Genomic DNA, 17,579 nt, shown 5'->3' with positions numbered 1-17,579 from the left:
GGTAAACAGGATCTCTTTTATGTGCCTCCCCCGCATGCACACATTACAACTGCCCCATGCTGTTGCTAAGTGATCCTCAATGCTCATAAGACTTTGCAGTCCATGTGATTGTTATACCATGATCTAAAAACTTACATTGCCACCTAGCAACTGCTTGTGCCCTCAGACATGGGAAGGAAGTATGCACGTTCATTCTGTGGCTGGCAGCAGCCTCCCTCAAGAAGAAGGCATTTCAAAACAAAGAAATTAGTTTCAGAATACAGTTATATAGTAGTGCAGTACAGACACACACTCCCCTTGCTCTAGTTCTGCTGAACTTCCTTTCTACAGTTTCCTGGAGCACTCCATTGTCTGCTGTATCAATCAATCATTTGTATTTTATTTAAGGATGAGATGACTCTCCCAAGCGGCTTTGATTAGTACACTAATCCCCTGGCAATATAAATTCTGCATTGCTTGTATTGATGTATATGAGACAAGGGAAGTCTCAGTCAATAAAGCAAATGCAAATTGATGACTATGCACGAAATCAAATGAAACAAATTACTGCTCAGATCCTGTTTTAGAATCTTGTCATTTTTTGCTGTAGAAAGTGCTGTAAACAGTCTTGCTTTTCATGGCAGGGCATATCTTATTGTGTTTGAATTTTTCCTAGCTTGGTATGGCTCTGAGCCTAACTAGCACCTTGAGCACTATTGTAATAGAAATAACAATCAAAGGCTGTGACTGGGGCCTAATCCAGGGCACTATGAAGTCAACTGATAAACTTTCATTGCTCTTAATAAACAATGAAAATGCAGTACAAACTGAAATGTTTTTAGGCCACTAGGGGGCTGTATCAGCTAATTTTCTGGGCTCTTTCCAAAGGCTCACTTTCTGTGTGCAAGAGGGTGCAGTTAGTTTTGTTGTGTGTGCACTGTCATTTGGTGTGTGTCCAGGCATGTTCAGTTTTCAGCAAACTTCCTACTTTTTTGTTTCCCATTGAAATTATTTAGTTTATATTTTAAAGGCTTTGGGTCATTATTAGGAAAAACAAAGTATGGATGAAGTATGCACAGAAACATTTTGAAACAAAACTATGCAATTTGCTTTTTGAAAAACATTCTTCAGATCTAGACTATATGACAACATGCAGTAATGTTGGTATTAAAGGCACTGATACTACCATTTAAGAAAAAAGACTCCTGAACAACAGTAGAATCACTAAGCATATCCAGTTAGAATAACTGGAAGAACTCTGCATAAGCTTGAAAACTTGTGTCTCACACCAGCAGAAGTTGGGCCAATAAAAGGTATTACCTCACCCATCTTGTCTCTAGAATAATCTTACAGCACTAAATTCTAAGTCAGGGTGGCCAACCCATTACAGACAAAGAGCCAAAATAGTGATGGATAAAGAGCCGAGGGAAAGACGTTGTTGAGAGAAAAAAAAAGCTGCTCCTTTAAGAGCCACGTGTGGCCCAAGAAGGCTTCTGTTGGCCACAGTGTCAGATCTCACTGCCCCAAGCAGTGACCTGACCAGACAAGGAAAAAAGGTCAGAGCAGGGGAACGCAGAACAGCTGTGGATACAGGAGCCACAATTTTTCCTTTGAAGAGCCACATACGGCTCAGGAGCTACTCCTGCTCTAAGTGAATGTACTTCCATTAGCATTATTTCTAATGCAGCAACTAACATGCCACTGCCAAATCTCCAGTTAAATCAGGCAGAGTAAGGATAAAAGGCCCCAGAGAAGTTAATGAGAGGTTTGACACTGAGTTCAGGGGATGGGGGGAGTCGCGATTTCACCATCGATGGATGGATTTGTAAGAATGTCTCCATCAACACAGAATTTGTGCATAGTCTTTTGAATTAATCCACACTTGGCAATAATGTAAGAGAATATGGATGTTGCTCTCCCCAGCATCTTCCGTCTGGAATATATGTCGGACCAGAAAGCCAAAACTGCAATAATCCCTCAGCAAGAGTAACTTTTTAAAAACTAAGCCCACTGGAAATGTGCTGTTTCACTCTGTATACCCCCAGATCTATTTGTCCATCTCATACCACTGTCTAAACAGCTTGGCAGGGTTTATGATCTCTAGTCAAGGAAGCAAAATAGCTGTGGTGCTATTTTAAGCTTTATATTAAGACAGATATTGAACTTGCTTAGAATTATATGAGTCCTACCATTTCTGGAGCAAGTCAGTCACTCACTTAACAGAATGGCTACCAACTCCTAGATTTTCTTCAAGGGTTCATCTGCCAGACTAGCTTTGGTGCAAATAAAGACTATATGACCTACACCCAAAAATACTGAAAGGAGATGTAGAATTATAATGCTATTTTTGAAGCTCCAGGCTGTGTTACATGTGTGCATAGTTTGTCAACAACATTCAGAGTATTTCATTAGTAAATTTCTGCCTACCAGATTTTTTTTCAAAGTCATTAAGTAGAGCTCTCATAGCACTGAGTGCAAGTGACAGAATGCTGAATGTATTTTTCCTACTAGAACACAAACAATGTAAATGACTGCTGATGAGACACATCGTGTGCAGGAAAACAATGAATAATAAATAATTTCTAGGGAGCAGAAACTATGACAGTGTATGGGTCTGAAACTGATGGAAGTGGCTTTGGCCTACTCTAATTGCACAGGACAATTGTTTTTTGAGCATTTTATTTGAATGCTGCTATCTCTAGAAAATGCAATAACATGACTTCTATGTCTAGTGTAAGATGCAATATTTGAACTTTCATACATTTGCTGAAATTCATTGGATGGATGCCAAGCATTGTTCATTAATTCAGGCCCATATTGTTAGGGGTACCTCTCTTATTGTAGCTATTACAAATGATAGTTGGGTCTGTTTGCTTTCTTATATGGTAATGGCTGGCTTTGACAGCTTTTGTTCCAATCCTGAAGAGTGATGTGGCTGCTTTGCACTGCATTGTTAGTAGGCCCAAGCCCTAAAGCTTGCCATGGGAGGATAATCCCAATATAAGCTCTGTGGCACATAGCTGGTGTAATGATTCCTGTGCTATACAGTATCCCCACCTCATTATATCCTGCTGGCTGCTATATGGCCCTCTAGGGCTAGGCTTTAGGTAGATACAATGCAGAGCAGCCTACAGGCTCTTTCAAATCAGACCAGGATCAGGGCAGTGCGAGGGCTACTTTTGTACATACTTTTCCCCTCAACTGCACTGTGCTCTCCATCTGTAGACAAAAATATGGGCCTTTTGGTGTAGGGACGTAAATACCCATTTACAAATTTAACCTGTTAAACTATATGTTTATCCAGTTAGCCACGGAGGAATGCAATCCCGTGGTGGGGGCTTTTCCTAGCAGAGGCCTCCGTGGCCAGGGTCCTGCCAGCCAAATTGCTGTGAGGGGGGGTAGCTCCTCCAGCCTGGCCCTCCATGGGCAGGACTGCTCCAGCCAGGCTGGGCACTGCAAGCAGTGCTTGCTTTGAACAGGCTGTGCCCACTGGGCTGCACCACGCCTTGGATGGGAGACTTACCTCCTTACCACCAGATAAGCATGCGGGTAAGGCTGATGCTTACCAGGTAACTGGTTAACCTCTTACATTCCTATTTTGGTGTTGGATTTTGTTCAGAAAGCAATAAACTATTTTTATATAACTCTGGTATATAATGTGATGGCTAGGTATGGAGTTTCATAACTCAAAGGGGAATTTCTTTTAAAGAAAGGTGCCATCTTCATTCTGACCATTTTGTATGTAGCATTCTGTTCCACCTTTTATCTTATGTCTTTTATGTTTTTCTACGGTATTATAGCCAACGTTTCTAGCATACTATTGACATTCAACGTTAAGTGCAATGTAGTACAATATCAAAAAAGAGGTTATAGGACCCCACCCTGAAAGAAACGTTTCTGGCTTCTACTGTTAATGTAGCTAATAAACCTTGCAGAGAGGTGGTAGCTATGGTGACAGGAGAAGCCCTCTCACCAAGATAGCATTGGCAGTTAGATTAGTATAACTGTGCCACTTAGGGGTGTGTATTTTTCACACTCTCGATCAATGTTCCCTCTAATCTTTTCCATTCATGTGCCTATTTTGTCCATCCACATGCAGAATAAATTTTTATGTGTACTGAGGCATGTGCAAATGTGCACCACCTGTAGAAACTGAAAACTTAGCTGCAGGTGTTCTGTTGATCAGCTGGGCACCATTTGAATCTCTCTTGAATAGCTGCAGGGGCACACAGCTTTGAGCAAACTCTGCCTCTAATCTGAGTAATGTATTTCTACCAATATAAATTGCTAGTGTAGACTAAGCCTTGGCATATGGCTACACTATAGATCTTACAGGGTCACAGCTGCATCATCTAAGATGACACAAGAGATCTCTTCTGTTGAAGTAACTAATCTACCCCCAACAAGTGGCGGCTATTATAGCAGCGGGAAAAGCTGTCCTGCTAACATAGTGCTGTCCACCACGGCACTACAATCAGCATAAATTATGTCACGGAAGGGGTGGCTCATTCACACTCCTGCACAGCATAACTTATGTCAACTTAAGTGGTAGTGTAGTCATAGCCTTAATAAGTTTCCAAGACCTGAAGATGAGCTCTGTGTATAGTTGAAAGCTTGTCTCTCTCGCTAACAGAAATTGGTCCAATAAAAGATAATACTTCACCCATCTTGTCTCAGGATATATCTACACTGGCACTTTCGTCCTAAATCTTTACAGAGATGTGAAAAAACACCTCCCTGAAAGACAACATTTTAGCAAGAGAAAGTGCCTGTGTGGACAGCTTCATTGGGGGGAGCTGTGCTCCTGGATATTAAGATGCCGCTCCTTGTTGGATGTGGTTTTATTTAGTCGTTGGGAGAGAGCTCTCCCAGCATTAAAGAATGGCCATACAGCACACATTAAAATGATGATGCTGCAGTGGCACAGTTGCACTGTGGTAATGTGCAAAATGTAGCTGTAACTCACACACGTTCCTGGTGTGGTGTTTCTTTTCCATCTAGAGGCACAGAAACCACTTACTGAGGCTGCAAGCCTCATTTTTTGAGGAATAAAGGCTCTTGTGCAAAGGGATTTTTTGCGACAAATGTCCCCGTCTATACAGGGCTTTTTAATCACAAAAACCTCTTCCGCAAAAAGGATTGGAAGAAGATATGCATAGAGCACGCCATTTGCATTTCCTCTTCCGTACAAAACCCACAGTATTTGTATAACATCTTGATGAAAGTAGGCTGGAAAATGTATTCATAATTCTTAAAAATAAAAAGAAACCTATTACAAGTGTTCCTGCCATATGGCATCATTCAAAACCTACTAAACTCAATGTGAAACTTTCAGTTTATTTCAACATGCTTTAGATCAGATTCATGGTAAGTGCTAAATTTAAAATACTAGGATATGTAATTTGTGCTAGTAATGACTATCTTGCATATGTATGCAGCCCCCTAATCTCACACATACCCCTCCCCTCCACACACACAAAGATTAGTGTTAAGCAAGAAAGGAAACCTAATGCAAACAAGTGAAGAATCATTTTAAAAACAACCCCAAGATGATACAGGCAGATATCTTTAAGAAGTTGTCTACATCTGAAAAGAAACCTTTACGCTCATCAGATAAGTCAAACCACTGAAGTGAAAAAAATTGCAAACAGAGACAGAGTTCTTCAGCCAGCAGGGTGAAAGGACAGAGGCACCAAGTGTATAAACAAACTTCAAATCCCAGGTTACACAATACAGGCTTCCATTATGATGACTCTCATAGATTCCAAAATAAAATTCCTTGTTGAACTTTAAGTTAAGGTGGCTAAATTACAGAACAGTGGTGGAAGAATGTCCTAGTTGCCAAATTTAAACAGGAAAGAGTTTAGAAATTCTCAGTGTGGCTTTCTCAGTTAATATTAATTCTCTAAAATTATAATTAATGGATAGATTAGCAATATCATCATAAGGCTTAACAATGGAACTCTAATGCTACCTTCCTGTGCTGTAATATTTGTGGAATAACTTTGGATTCTACAGACTTCTATGGATTATGATTGGATTAATGCTATGATGGCACCGATCTGATTTGATCAATATAATGACCTTGCTGCATGTCTCTCTGCATTTGAACTGCTCTCTGTAAACAATATGTATATTCATTCTTGGAAGTGCTTTGAGCTGTATATTATTTCTGAAAATGGAAGATTTTTCCAAAACTGTATCACCAGCTCTGGGAAATAGCATGCAACTCATCATTCCTTTGCACTTTTTGATGGACATCCAAAGAATAAGGCTGAACTAGGAGAGGAATATATATCACTAAAGGTCAGCTATACCTAGTGTGCTAAATTCATATTAAGTATGCCAATATGCCTCTATTGAGGCTAATGGGATACATTTGTGTTAGATTAAAACTTGTCACAATGTACCCCTTATGATCAGCTATCTAACGTTGCACTTTATTTACCTGCACATCCACAGGTATGGCTTTTTGCAGCTCCTGTTGGCTGCAGATCATCATCTCTGGCCAATAGGAGCTTCAAGAAGCGGCATGAACTGGGATACCACTTCACACAGCTCTTATTGGCTGGGAATGGTGCTCTGCAGCCAGTGGGAGCTGCAAGCAGCCATATCTGTGGATGTGCAGATAAATAAAATTCCAGCAACTCTCCAGGGGCTACCCCGGTGCACAATGTCTGGCCCATCGTCTGCTTATTGCCCATTCTTGATAGATAGATAGATAGATAGATAGATAGATAGATAGATAGATAGATAGATAGATAGATAGATAGATAGATAGATAGATAGATAGATAGATAGATAGATATTTTTCTTCCACACATAATTGATAATATGGTGGTTAGGCCCTGTTCAGCAAAGCAGTAAAGCACATGTTTAAATAGTTAAGCACATTAGAACCCATTAAAGTCCACATCACATAAGACAACACAGTTCCTTGTTTGCCTCTGTTTTGTTGCTTTAAAGTTCACAGACATTTCAAAGTGCAAACTTATTTCTGAGTGTTTTACAAACATTAATCAGTTCACATTAGAAAGAAAAAGGCTGGTGATGCCAGTAGTATTGCACTGAATTTACACTTGCCACAGTTTAGACGCTGTATCTGAAAAGCTTTTAGAAGCAATTGCCTGTGGGATCTAATGGCTGAACAAAGAAAACATATTTTTTTCCCAGCAAGTACAATTGTTCACACACATTTAAATGAAATCATATTATCTGTTTATAATTTAAGTGCCAGCAGTGTAAGATGCTCAGAACTAAATACAAGCAGTCCCCGGGTTACGTACAAGATAGGGACTGTAGGTTTGTTCTTAAGTTGAATCTGTATGTAAGTCAGAACTGGCATCCAGATTCAGCCGCTGCTGAAACTGACCAGTGGCTGACTACAGGAAGCCCGAGGCAGAGTTGCTCTGCCCCGGGCTTCCTGGAATCAGCCGCTGATCAGTTTCAACAGGCTGAATCTGGACACCAGTTCTTACATACAGATTCAACTTAAGAACCCCAGGCGTCCCCAAGTCAGCTGCTGCTGAAACTGATCAGCGGCTGATTCCAGGAAGCCCGGGGCAGAGCAACTCTGCCTCGGGCTTCCTGTAGTTAGCGCTGGTCAGTTTCAGCAGCGGCTGACTTGGGGACGCCTGGGGCAGAGCAGCTTGGGTGCTGCTGGGTTGCTCCAGTAGTGCCGATCCTCAGCGCTACTGGACCAACCCAGCAGCACCCAAGCTGCTCTGCCCCAGGCGTCCTGATTCAGCCGCTGCTGAAACTGACCAGCAGTGGCTGAATCAAGACGCCTGGGGCAGAGCAGCTGGGGTGCTGCCGGGTTGGTCCAGTAGCACCCAGAGCAGCGCTACGGGACCAACCGGCAGCACCCCAGCTGCTGTACCACAGGCGTCGGGAGCAAAGCCGCGGAGCACGCGGGCAGCGGACAGCTCAGACACGCCGCGGCTGTCCCGCTGCCAGCGTCCTCAGAGGCTTTTCTCCCCCTCTCCCTGGTCTGCTGGTCTCCAGCAGACCAGGGAGACGCGGAGCAAACCCCGTTCGTAACTGCAGTTCCGACTTAAGTCGGATCCGCGTAACTCGGGGACTGCCTGTAATGCACAAAAACACACATCCTTCCCAAAAGGAGTTACAGTCTAAGCAGGCAGCCCAGACAGAAAATGGCCCGAGAGACAGAGAATGATTCTAACAAAGGGCCCACTGCACACCTATATAGACCTGGTTTTACTGGAGAAAGTTGAGGGTTGGGGAGAGGACAAAAAAGTGTGAGAAAGTGGGAGAGAAAATAAAACATCAAAGTGAGAAAAAATAGCACTAGGAAAATTGGGAGTGGGAGCTGGGAGGGAGTCAAAAAGGGGAGAAAATATCTGCTTCTCCCATGCTTTATCTTTTAGTGTTATCTACCAAATCTATTTACCAAATAAAAACCAACATTACTATCTATGCAGCCAGCAGAAGAAACCATGGTCAAGGAGTGGCATAATGCAAATGCAAGTGGAGGGCCAAATTCAGGTCCACACCTTGGGTATCTTTGCCTGGAGAAGAGACAGCAGAACTTATGTAAAACATCTGTTCAGCCTAAGGATATGTATGTGGATTTTAAATGGCAGAAGTCATTCTCTCCTCGTCAACGAGGCATGTGCATTGGCAGCATACCTAGCCTTTGCTGGAGCAGGGATTCTGAGACACCAGGACTGGGGCATTATTTTAGCCATTCTCCCATGTGGCAGTGCAGAGTACTAGACTGAGGCATCCTTCCCAGTTAAAATCCCTTTAAATGTCCTCTTTTATAATTATGCAATCTTGCATAGCCACCTAAAAGGCAGTTGAAAGACAGGAGTTGTAGGGGTGGTCTGATTATACTCATCCAAGTGTACATTCAATCTGTACCTGTGCTGAGAGTGCTGTGCGCCAAGGTGGTCCCCTGAAATCAGTAGGGTTGTCCACGGTATAATGATATTCAACATGAGTAAGGGTTGCAGACCTGGCTTTCCAGGCTTGATCCAGCACCACTGGAAGCTTTGCCATTGATGTCAATGGCCAGGATCAGGCTTCCAGAAAGTAGCTGCATTCTACTTTCAGCAGGACGCCTCACTGAGGGTATGTCTACACTACCCCGCTAGTTCGAACTAGCGGGGTAATGTAGGCATACCGCACTTGCAAATGAAGCCCGGGATTTGAATAAGCGGGGAGCTGCCATTTCTAAAACCCCGCTGGTTCAAACCCCATTCAGCGCGGCTACACGGGGCACGAACTAGGAAGCCTAGTTCGAACTACTTAGTTCGTGCCCCGTGTAGCCGCACTGCACGGGGTTCAAACCAGCGGGGTTTTAAAAATGGCGGCTCCCCGCTTATGCAAATGAAGCCCGGGAAATTCAAATCCCGGGCTTCATTTGCAAGTGCGGTATGCCTACATTACCCCGCTAGTTCGAACTAGGAGGGTAGTGTAGACATACCCTGAGACATGTACTACTTACCACAAGGAAAGGGGGCATAGTCTGGCCCCAAATGACAATAAAAATGTAACTACCTCCTGTGTTCAGAGGTGGAACGCTGTCAGTGCAACCAGACATGCCAACAGCCTTCATTTAGCAAGCATAATGGCTTGATTCTCTTTTTTTTAGTAAAGGATCATTTTTCTTTTTGTGCCCTAGGAAAGTTCTCCCGCACCGATCTATTAATGGTGTTTAAAAGGTGTCCTTACTGATGTCTCCTAGTGTTCTTGAGTCTAGCTTTCAAATATTGTCAGCTAAAACAATCCCAGCTCTAATCTGTTTACTTCTCTAGAGTTTTAATAATGAAAATAGTCTCTTGAGAGCATCAGACATTACAGTAATCAATCTTAGGCTGCAAAACCCAGTATGAAACCCTTCATGTTATTTTGAGAATGAAAACCCTGCTGTTCACTAAAATCACCTACTCCTGATAAGTATTCAGTCAATTACATGCCTTCCATTCTCGGCTTTCCTTCCCTGCCTCTTAGAAGACCAGTCAAAGCAAACTGCATTCTTAAAAATAATTTTATGCACCATTTAAGATTAAACATTATTGCCTGGTAATTTTTCCCTATTTATTTGTTTAACTTGTGTTGTCATTCAGCTATTTAGGCTGGATTCATCTTAATATAATAGCACAGTTGGAAGAAAAGCAGCCCAGAGACAGCAAACCACTGTGCAAGCCAAGCTATGTTACATTTCACACAAAGGCAAAATATGTTCTGTATCCAGCCTAGCAAATGGGTGCTGAAGTTATGGCCTTTGAATCCTAACCTGGAGCCTGAGCTGGGTCCATACATTTCTGAATAGGGTTTAGGGTGGAGACATTTTTATCAGTGCACCTCTCCACAAGATATGATAATAGAACGCAATTGTCTTTGATCTCAATATATGCAATGTGTGTTTCACAAGTCACAATGTAAAAGGAACCTGCTTTTGCTGTTGTGTAAACGTCCTATGGAATTGAACCAAAAAACAGGACTATGTAGCACTTGAAAGACTAATAAGATGGTTTATTAAACCATCTTATTAGTCTTTCAAGTGCTACATAGTCCTGTTTTTTGTTTCAGCTATGCCAGACTAACACGGCAACATTTCTATCACTATTCTCTATGGAATTGAGATAGTGCTACTGAAGCTAAAGCAAAAAAAGTTATTTCCCTGCACATCTTTCTCTGGCGATTGTTGTGTCTTTCCACTTTACACAACAAAAAGAAAATGAAACACTTTCTGAATGTGTGGCTGCATTAAGGAAGTTCCCCAAATGTTTTCAATTTGGAAAGACTTTAAAAGCTGCATTAAGGAACAGGTTAGTGGGCAATATGCAAAATGAAGCAATATTACTGTTTTTGACCCAGACTAATTTGTCCCTAGAATGGATCCCAGAAATGATTATATCTGTCGAGACACCTGCTAACAATGTCAGAGAGCAACTGTTGCATCTTTTGTTCTTTACACAACAAATGTAGGCACCACACCAGCATATTGGGGTCCAAGTAACCATGTTTACCAAGAGCTTGTGTGCACTTACAGCACGGCAGTCACACTGTGCTGCTGCAGTGAAGACACTACCCTACCTATGCCAACAGAAAAAAAGTCCACCTCCCTGAGAGGCGGTAGCTATTCCAGGGATCACATCAGTATAATTCTGTCACTTGGTGATGTAGTTACACTGACATAACTTGGTAGTGTATGCAAGGCCTAGCTACATGTACATACTGCTACTCTGGTAGGTCTTTACACATAGACTCAGATCTCATCTATACTACCATGAGCTACTGATCTAAACTACAGGCTAGACCTTCATAGTTTGGGAAGTGCGGTGCCCAATTCAAACCATTTCAATGTGGTCCCGGCAGCCAGGATTTTTTGTTGACCAAAAAAAAAAACCTCACACAAATTCTGGTTGAGCAAAAAAACCCAAAACAAACCAGCACACAAAGAAAAAAGTCACAGCCCCTTTAAATTCCCAGCTACAGGGCAGAGTCCCGACTTCCAGCCAAATCCAGGGGCTGACTCCCCCTCCTGTTGTGCACAGAAGCTGCCGCACTCCTCCTCCAGGACCGACGCTCCATCCGGAGTGCACCCAGCACGCCAGCACACTTCCTGGTTTAGGGTGCGGGGCCCTCTGGCTTTAGGGTGCGGGGCCCTTTTAGGCATGGGGCCTGATTCAGGGGAATCGGGTGAATCGGCCTAAAGCTGGCCCTGTCTGGCACTCTTGGGACCTGATGTCTTGGATGAGGGATTTTGCTGGACCAGAGGAGGTCATTTCAGATTTCTCGCCCCTCTTTGCCAGCTCCACATCCTGCCCTGCCATCCCACTGAGCTTCCTGGCTCCCCAGAGCACCCCAACATATTTAAGATTATGTTTCTCTTTTCAAACACATGATTAAGTCCCTACGAGGTTACATTGGCCCAATGCTTGTTATTATAAATACCAAGCCACAATTTTTTTCCCTCCAGGAACCTGGTAGAGTAATTTGAAGTAAGATTCAGGAAACTGGCAAGCACAGTTGAAAGGGCAGCTACAAGCTTAATGGAGCCAAGTGTGAGTCCCCACCTAAAAGTTGTACTTTCTTAACTGATTGAGCTATCTCCAGTAACAGCCAGAGGCCAGACATAATTTTCATCTCTTGATGTGTTTTTGTCTTATCATGCTAATCAGTAGCCGACTACAGGCCACAGACAAAGAAAGTGCTGGGAACAGACAAGATTACCTTGTTTACTTTCTGGATGGACTACAAACAATTGGCATGTATTTGCTGTTTACTTTCATCCAAATTAACAGATCTTTGGCTTATGTTAAAGCATATGAATAAAGCATCTTTGGAACTACTTTTACTTGAAAAGGGGCTGACACATAATTCAGTACACTCTCCTGTAGGGATGTCTTCCTTAAATCATCCTGTTAAATATTCTTAATATTCAGCATATTTGTTCCTATTATTATTTACTTACAGGGAACAAAGCATTCTCAGTGAAGGGGATCTGGTTCTAAAATGAACTGCTGTGTGAGATTAGGTAAATCCTGAGTCTGACCATCTTTAGAAAATGCTACAAAAATCTGCTTCTTTCTAAGAATCTTTCCTCTGAACAAGCATGACACTTCATCTATCTAAATAGGGTCCCATTTTTGCACACAAAATTTTTTAAAACCAAATAAATACATTAGAAAACTAAAAATTAAAAACGAACAAAAAATACAAACAAGCAAATCAACAACCACTTCCCCCTTATGCATAGATTAGATTTTTAATCCGCAAGAAGGGACTCCAACTATCCACTAGAGATGTGGCTGTTGTTACTGGCCACATGCAAGATACTCACATGATACAATGATGGACATCAGTATAGAATCCCAGTATAGATTGTATTGAGGTCTACAAACAAATATAGCTAAGATCCTTGTACATAAGACAGAAGTGTGAGTGTATGAACTGAAGTGCCAGAATGGCAAAGTCTTAACTCAGAAATGATGCTGCTGAGAACATCCCTGGATGACCAATTTGATTCAGCTAATATATCCTTGAACTAAATGATTATCAAGGTGCAACAGAATCAAGAGCCCAATTCCAGGACTTTGTTTTCACACAGAAGGCAGCCAGCAAAAATAACTGGAGCTATGGAACACTAAGGAAAGATTTCAGTTCTTGCCTCAAACCAAAAGCAGTGACAAATATCAAGCAGAAGGATTATGTGTTTATCAAAGTCAATGAACACACTAAGGCTCTGTGAGCACTGCTTGTTGATTAACAAAAACTAAAAAAGCTAAGCAGGGGTTCTCAAACTTCATTGCATCATGAGCCCCTTCTGACAACAAAAATTACTATTTGGCACCAAGAAGGCAGCTTAAAGAGTTTGAAACTCAGGCCCAAATTCTCCTGGGATGCGTCTACACAGCACCCTAAACTCAAAATAAGATACACAATTTGCGATACACAAATTGCATATTTTATTTCAAATCTATTTTGAAATTTGAAATTTGGTGCATCTACACAGTGCTAAATTTCAAAATAATGTGCTATTTCGAGACATCCCTTAACTGTTATGGAATGAGAGATACTGGGATATTGAAATAGCACACCCGTTATTTCGAAAAGTATTTTGAAATAGTGGGCAGCTTGGGTAGATGTGGGGTAGCTATTTAGCCGTGCAGAGTAGACGTACCATTGTGTTTAAGGCAGCTGTGTCCAGCACTATTATTGCAAAGTAACTCTAAAGCCAACAGGTAAAAACCTGACTCTAATGAAGTTGATGATACTTAAACCAATTTCTTTGGAACTAATTTTTTACTGAGTTTAAATGTGCTCCTAAATTTGAGTTGAAGTAGACAGAGCACTTGATTAATCTGATGCTAATAAATAAGGATTTGAGGTGTTTCCCTACGTTAGCCCTAATCAGTCTTATTTGTATTGGTCTTCTGTGGTCTGAGGAAATGGAAACAGATACAAATAAACTACATTTGTGCTCAGAAACGAGCAAGAAACAAGACAGTAAAAGAAAAAAAAATCCATGGAACATTTGGTTTTCCAAAGCTCCCTGAGAATGTTTATGTTGTCATTTTTCAGGGTGTTTAAACATACAAACTATATGACAAACATATATAGTGAAATCTGGACCCCACTGAAGTCAGTGAGTTCTGTCATGGATTTCAATGGGTTTAGGATATTACCTCTAGACATTTACACATAACTGGATGCATGATGTCTAGTGTTATCTTTCTAAAATCTGATGCTGCTAGAGGTCCGAAAACATTTTGGAATAGTCTATTTTAAATGAAAACTATTGTGTCTGAGCCTTTCAAAAAACTATTAACCTATGTTTTAAATTTGTACACATCTATTTATTAGAGCAAAAGCACTTTGTAGCAGATTTATTGTGATTAGAACCCAACATTTTATTAATATCTAAAAACTTATTGAAATTAGTTTATATATTATAAAAAAGACCAATTGCTGTGTGTGTCTCTGATTAACAAATGAATTCTTTAAGGAGAAATTGATCAAGTGATAAGAAATGAAAAAGTTAAAAAACTGATGGAAAAATCAACATATATAAAATTTCCATGAATTTTTTGTCTAAAGTTTGAAACTAAATTTTCAACTCTTTTTTTTCCAGCAGCAATATGTAAGCTGTAAGCCAGCTCTTATACATACTCAACTGGTTTGCTCCCTTTTCTTGTGTATCTGGCACCCTTTGTAATGCTATTAGCAGTGTCAGAAATTCTATTTATTTTTAATTAATAAAACTGACAACAGAACTGTGTTAAAAAACTGGTGTTTGCAGTTATACATTTTAAAGTATTGAAATGCTAATAGTTTAATAAACTAATTAAAATACATAATAATCTGAATGCCTTAAATATGTACCATCTTTCATCTCAACCTAACCCAGAGTCTTGTATAAATTATAAGCCATATTTGGTCCTATACTATCCATTTAGGAAAAGATTTCCACCATCATTGAACTTGAACATACCTTCTGATAATTTAGTCAATGAATGATGAAAGTTCCATAGCTAAATGTATAGCCCTGTGCCTGGATATTCTACTCAATAAACAATAGAGTAAATTCTGTGTTAAGCCTCAGTTCTGTGAATCCTATAGAAATCAATAGTAGTTGTGGTGCATTTAGCACTTCATGGGATTGGGACCTAAGTAAACTTTCCAAATAAAATATTCTCTTACTGACAGAAAGCTGTCTCCTTTGTAGTACTTGACCACATAAAGAAATTGCCTTTTAAAGTTGTAAAACAGTGCAAGAGACATGGGGCAATTACCAAAAGAAAAACATTTTCACTTGATAAGTCAACCTGGGTTGTTGTTTTTTTCTGCCAAATCAGCAGTGTCTGCAAACAGAGACACACCAACCCCAGGAGACAGCCTGTCTGTCAAGTACTTTTCTAGGGTATCACTTAATTTGATGTAGTATGCACATTCCAAAACTACCATGTGTCACGCTTTAATATGCCATATTGCATACAACACTGACATTTTCAGACTCATGAAATCCCGTATGTAAATTTTTGCAATTAAGGAAAGTTGTCTCCACCTCCCTGTTTATCACAACAATGACTAGAATGGGCAATAAGCCTAGGTCTTGTCTTGAGTGTTTTGATAAACCATTGATAATGAATGGGGCAGTGAGCTCTTGGTGTATATAAACCACCAGCCTTGTGTGTCTGAATGCTGCTGAGAGACTTGACAACTCTGTATTCAGCAGCTCAGGCATCACTCAAAGATGGTTCCTGCAGCACAGATGCTTGCCTTTACTCTGAGTGGCTTCTTAAAACTGACCATGGGTTTTGACATTGGATTATCCACTAAATGTGTAATGATACCTATGGAGATGAGCATGTGCCACAGCATTGGTTATTCTGAAATGAGACTTCCCAACCTGATGGGACACACAAATATAGGTGATGTTATTCTAAAATCCACCAAATGGCAGCATATTGTACAAACTGGCTGCCACCCTCATGCAAGGACATTCTTGTGTTCTCTGTTTGCACCAGTCTGCTTAGATACGTAAGTACAATACCACATTCTAAAATCCTGTTTTGTGTACCTGAACAGGTATAAATATGAATGATGTTGTTCATTTTAAATGTAAGGTAATTTTCTGCCCATTTGTTTCTCTTTTGCTGAAGCACATTTATTAACCTTTTTTTTTTTTTTTTTTTTTTTTTTGCCTGCCTGTTCCAGGAAGAAATTCCACACAAAAATGTTCCAGTTAAATATTGGTCATGATTTTAAAAAAAGGAGAGTTCAGATCAAACATTGCAGGATTGTATTTTTGTTAAGATTGCAGTGTTATTCATTCAATAATTTACATCCCAATCCAACTACTGCCAAAATGCTTTATTGGGCACAGGAGTGAGCCATTGCTGCTGCTATAAAAATGACACACAGGCATTTTTCTTAAAACTATGCATGAGTTTTACAACCCAGCCCAGGGCCCAGATACAGAACATCAGCAGTTGCTGTGTAGAATTGCACCATCATGGAGGCAGATGTTAAACACTGACCTGTAGGAAAGATTTGCACAACTTTGTGCAAAATTTACTGTAGGAATCCTCGCTATTGTCATAGACTTCTAGGAAATGTAACTGATTGAACCTGACATTTACTTTTTCACAGCTTCATCCATCCTTGTAGGAGTATGTGTGTCGCAGTTCGTGACAGCTGTGCTCCTGTGCTCCTCTGCCATGGACAGTCTTGGCCTGACAGTTTGGACTGTGATCGTTTCTCTGCTGCTGAGGACATGTGTCTAGCACCTCTTAGCAAAGACTACAAACATATTCATAAAGGTAAATGGAATAGATGGGTGGGAGTGGCTGCGAGGTCTTAAAATCAAATGCACAGAATCAATCCAATTCAACTTTAGGGATACATTTCGAAAAACAGTTTCTTTTGTAAACAGTCATTACCATGAATGCACATTTATCCACTTTGTGCCTGCATTCAGATCCATTTTGCACTTGATCCTGTGAAGTCCTTTAAATTGCATCAGATTTTTTATTGGTATAATCAGTGTAACTCCTCTGAAGTCAAGGAAGGATGGTCAAGGAAAGAGGAAGGCTATTACAATCATGCATATATGCAGCATAATCCCCATTGCATCAATAGAGCTCAATGTATTTTATTTTTTTACTGATAGGAGTTTGTATGGCCTTCATCACCATGTATCTGAGCATTCATATACACGATAAATTTGTCCTAACAAAAGCTGAGATAGGGAAGAATTCCCACTTTACTGCTGGGAGACTGAGACACGGAGAAATTAATGCTCAGATTTCTATATCTAACAGTTCCTACAGGAGTCACCTCTGAAAATCTGGCCACCAGTGACTTGCCTAGCAGAACCAATACCATTTCCTTGGACCCTTGACCAGTGTCTTAATCACAAGATCTTCCTTCTGGTGGATTTAACCCAGCATCACCAATAGAATTGTTCCAATACACACACATAAAACCACAACTTTATATTAAAGTAATTCCATAATTAATATAAGCTGGTACCTTGGCCACTCTTAGCAAGGACTGAAAAGACATGGAAAATGAAACTCCTTTCAACCCTAGAAGTGGCCCATTTTCAGAGCACTTGTCTGGAA

The 17,579-nt window shown here is 40.7% G+C and overlaps 1 protein-coding gene across 1 annotated transcript in view; it reads left to right on the top strand.

Annotated features, from left to right (window-relative positions):
- The first annotated feature begins 16,612 nt into the window (after nucleotides 1–16,612).
- The window catches only part of HDAC10 (histone deacetylase 10), a 45,643-nt gene continuing 44,676 nt past the window's right edge, over nucleotides 16,613–17,579 (top strand). Inside the window, exon 1 of the mRNA XM_075928170.1 lies at nucleotides 16,613–16,775. Coding sequence (XP_075784285.1) covers nucleotides 16,628–16,775 — 148 coding nt within the window. The 5' untranslated portion in view covers nucleotides 16,613–16,627. The remainder of the gene's footprint in view (nucleotides 16,776–17,579) is intronic.

The sequence above is a fragment of the Pelodiscus sinensis genome, chromosome 1, assembly GCF_049634645.1.
Source record: "Pelodiscus sinensis isolate JC-2024 chromosome 1, ASM4963464v1, whole genome shotgun sequence".
NCBI lineage: Eukaryota > Metazoa > Chordata > Testudines > Trionychidae > Pelodiscus > Pelodiscus sinensis.
This window is presented reverse-complemented; position numbering and strand designations above follow the sequence as displayed.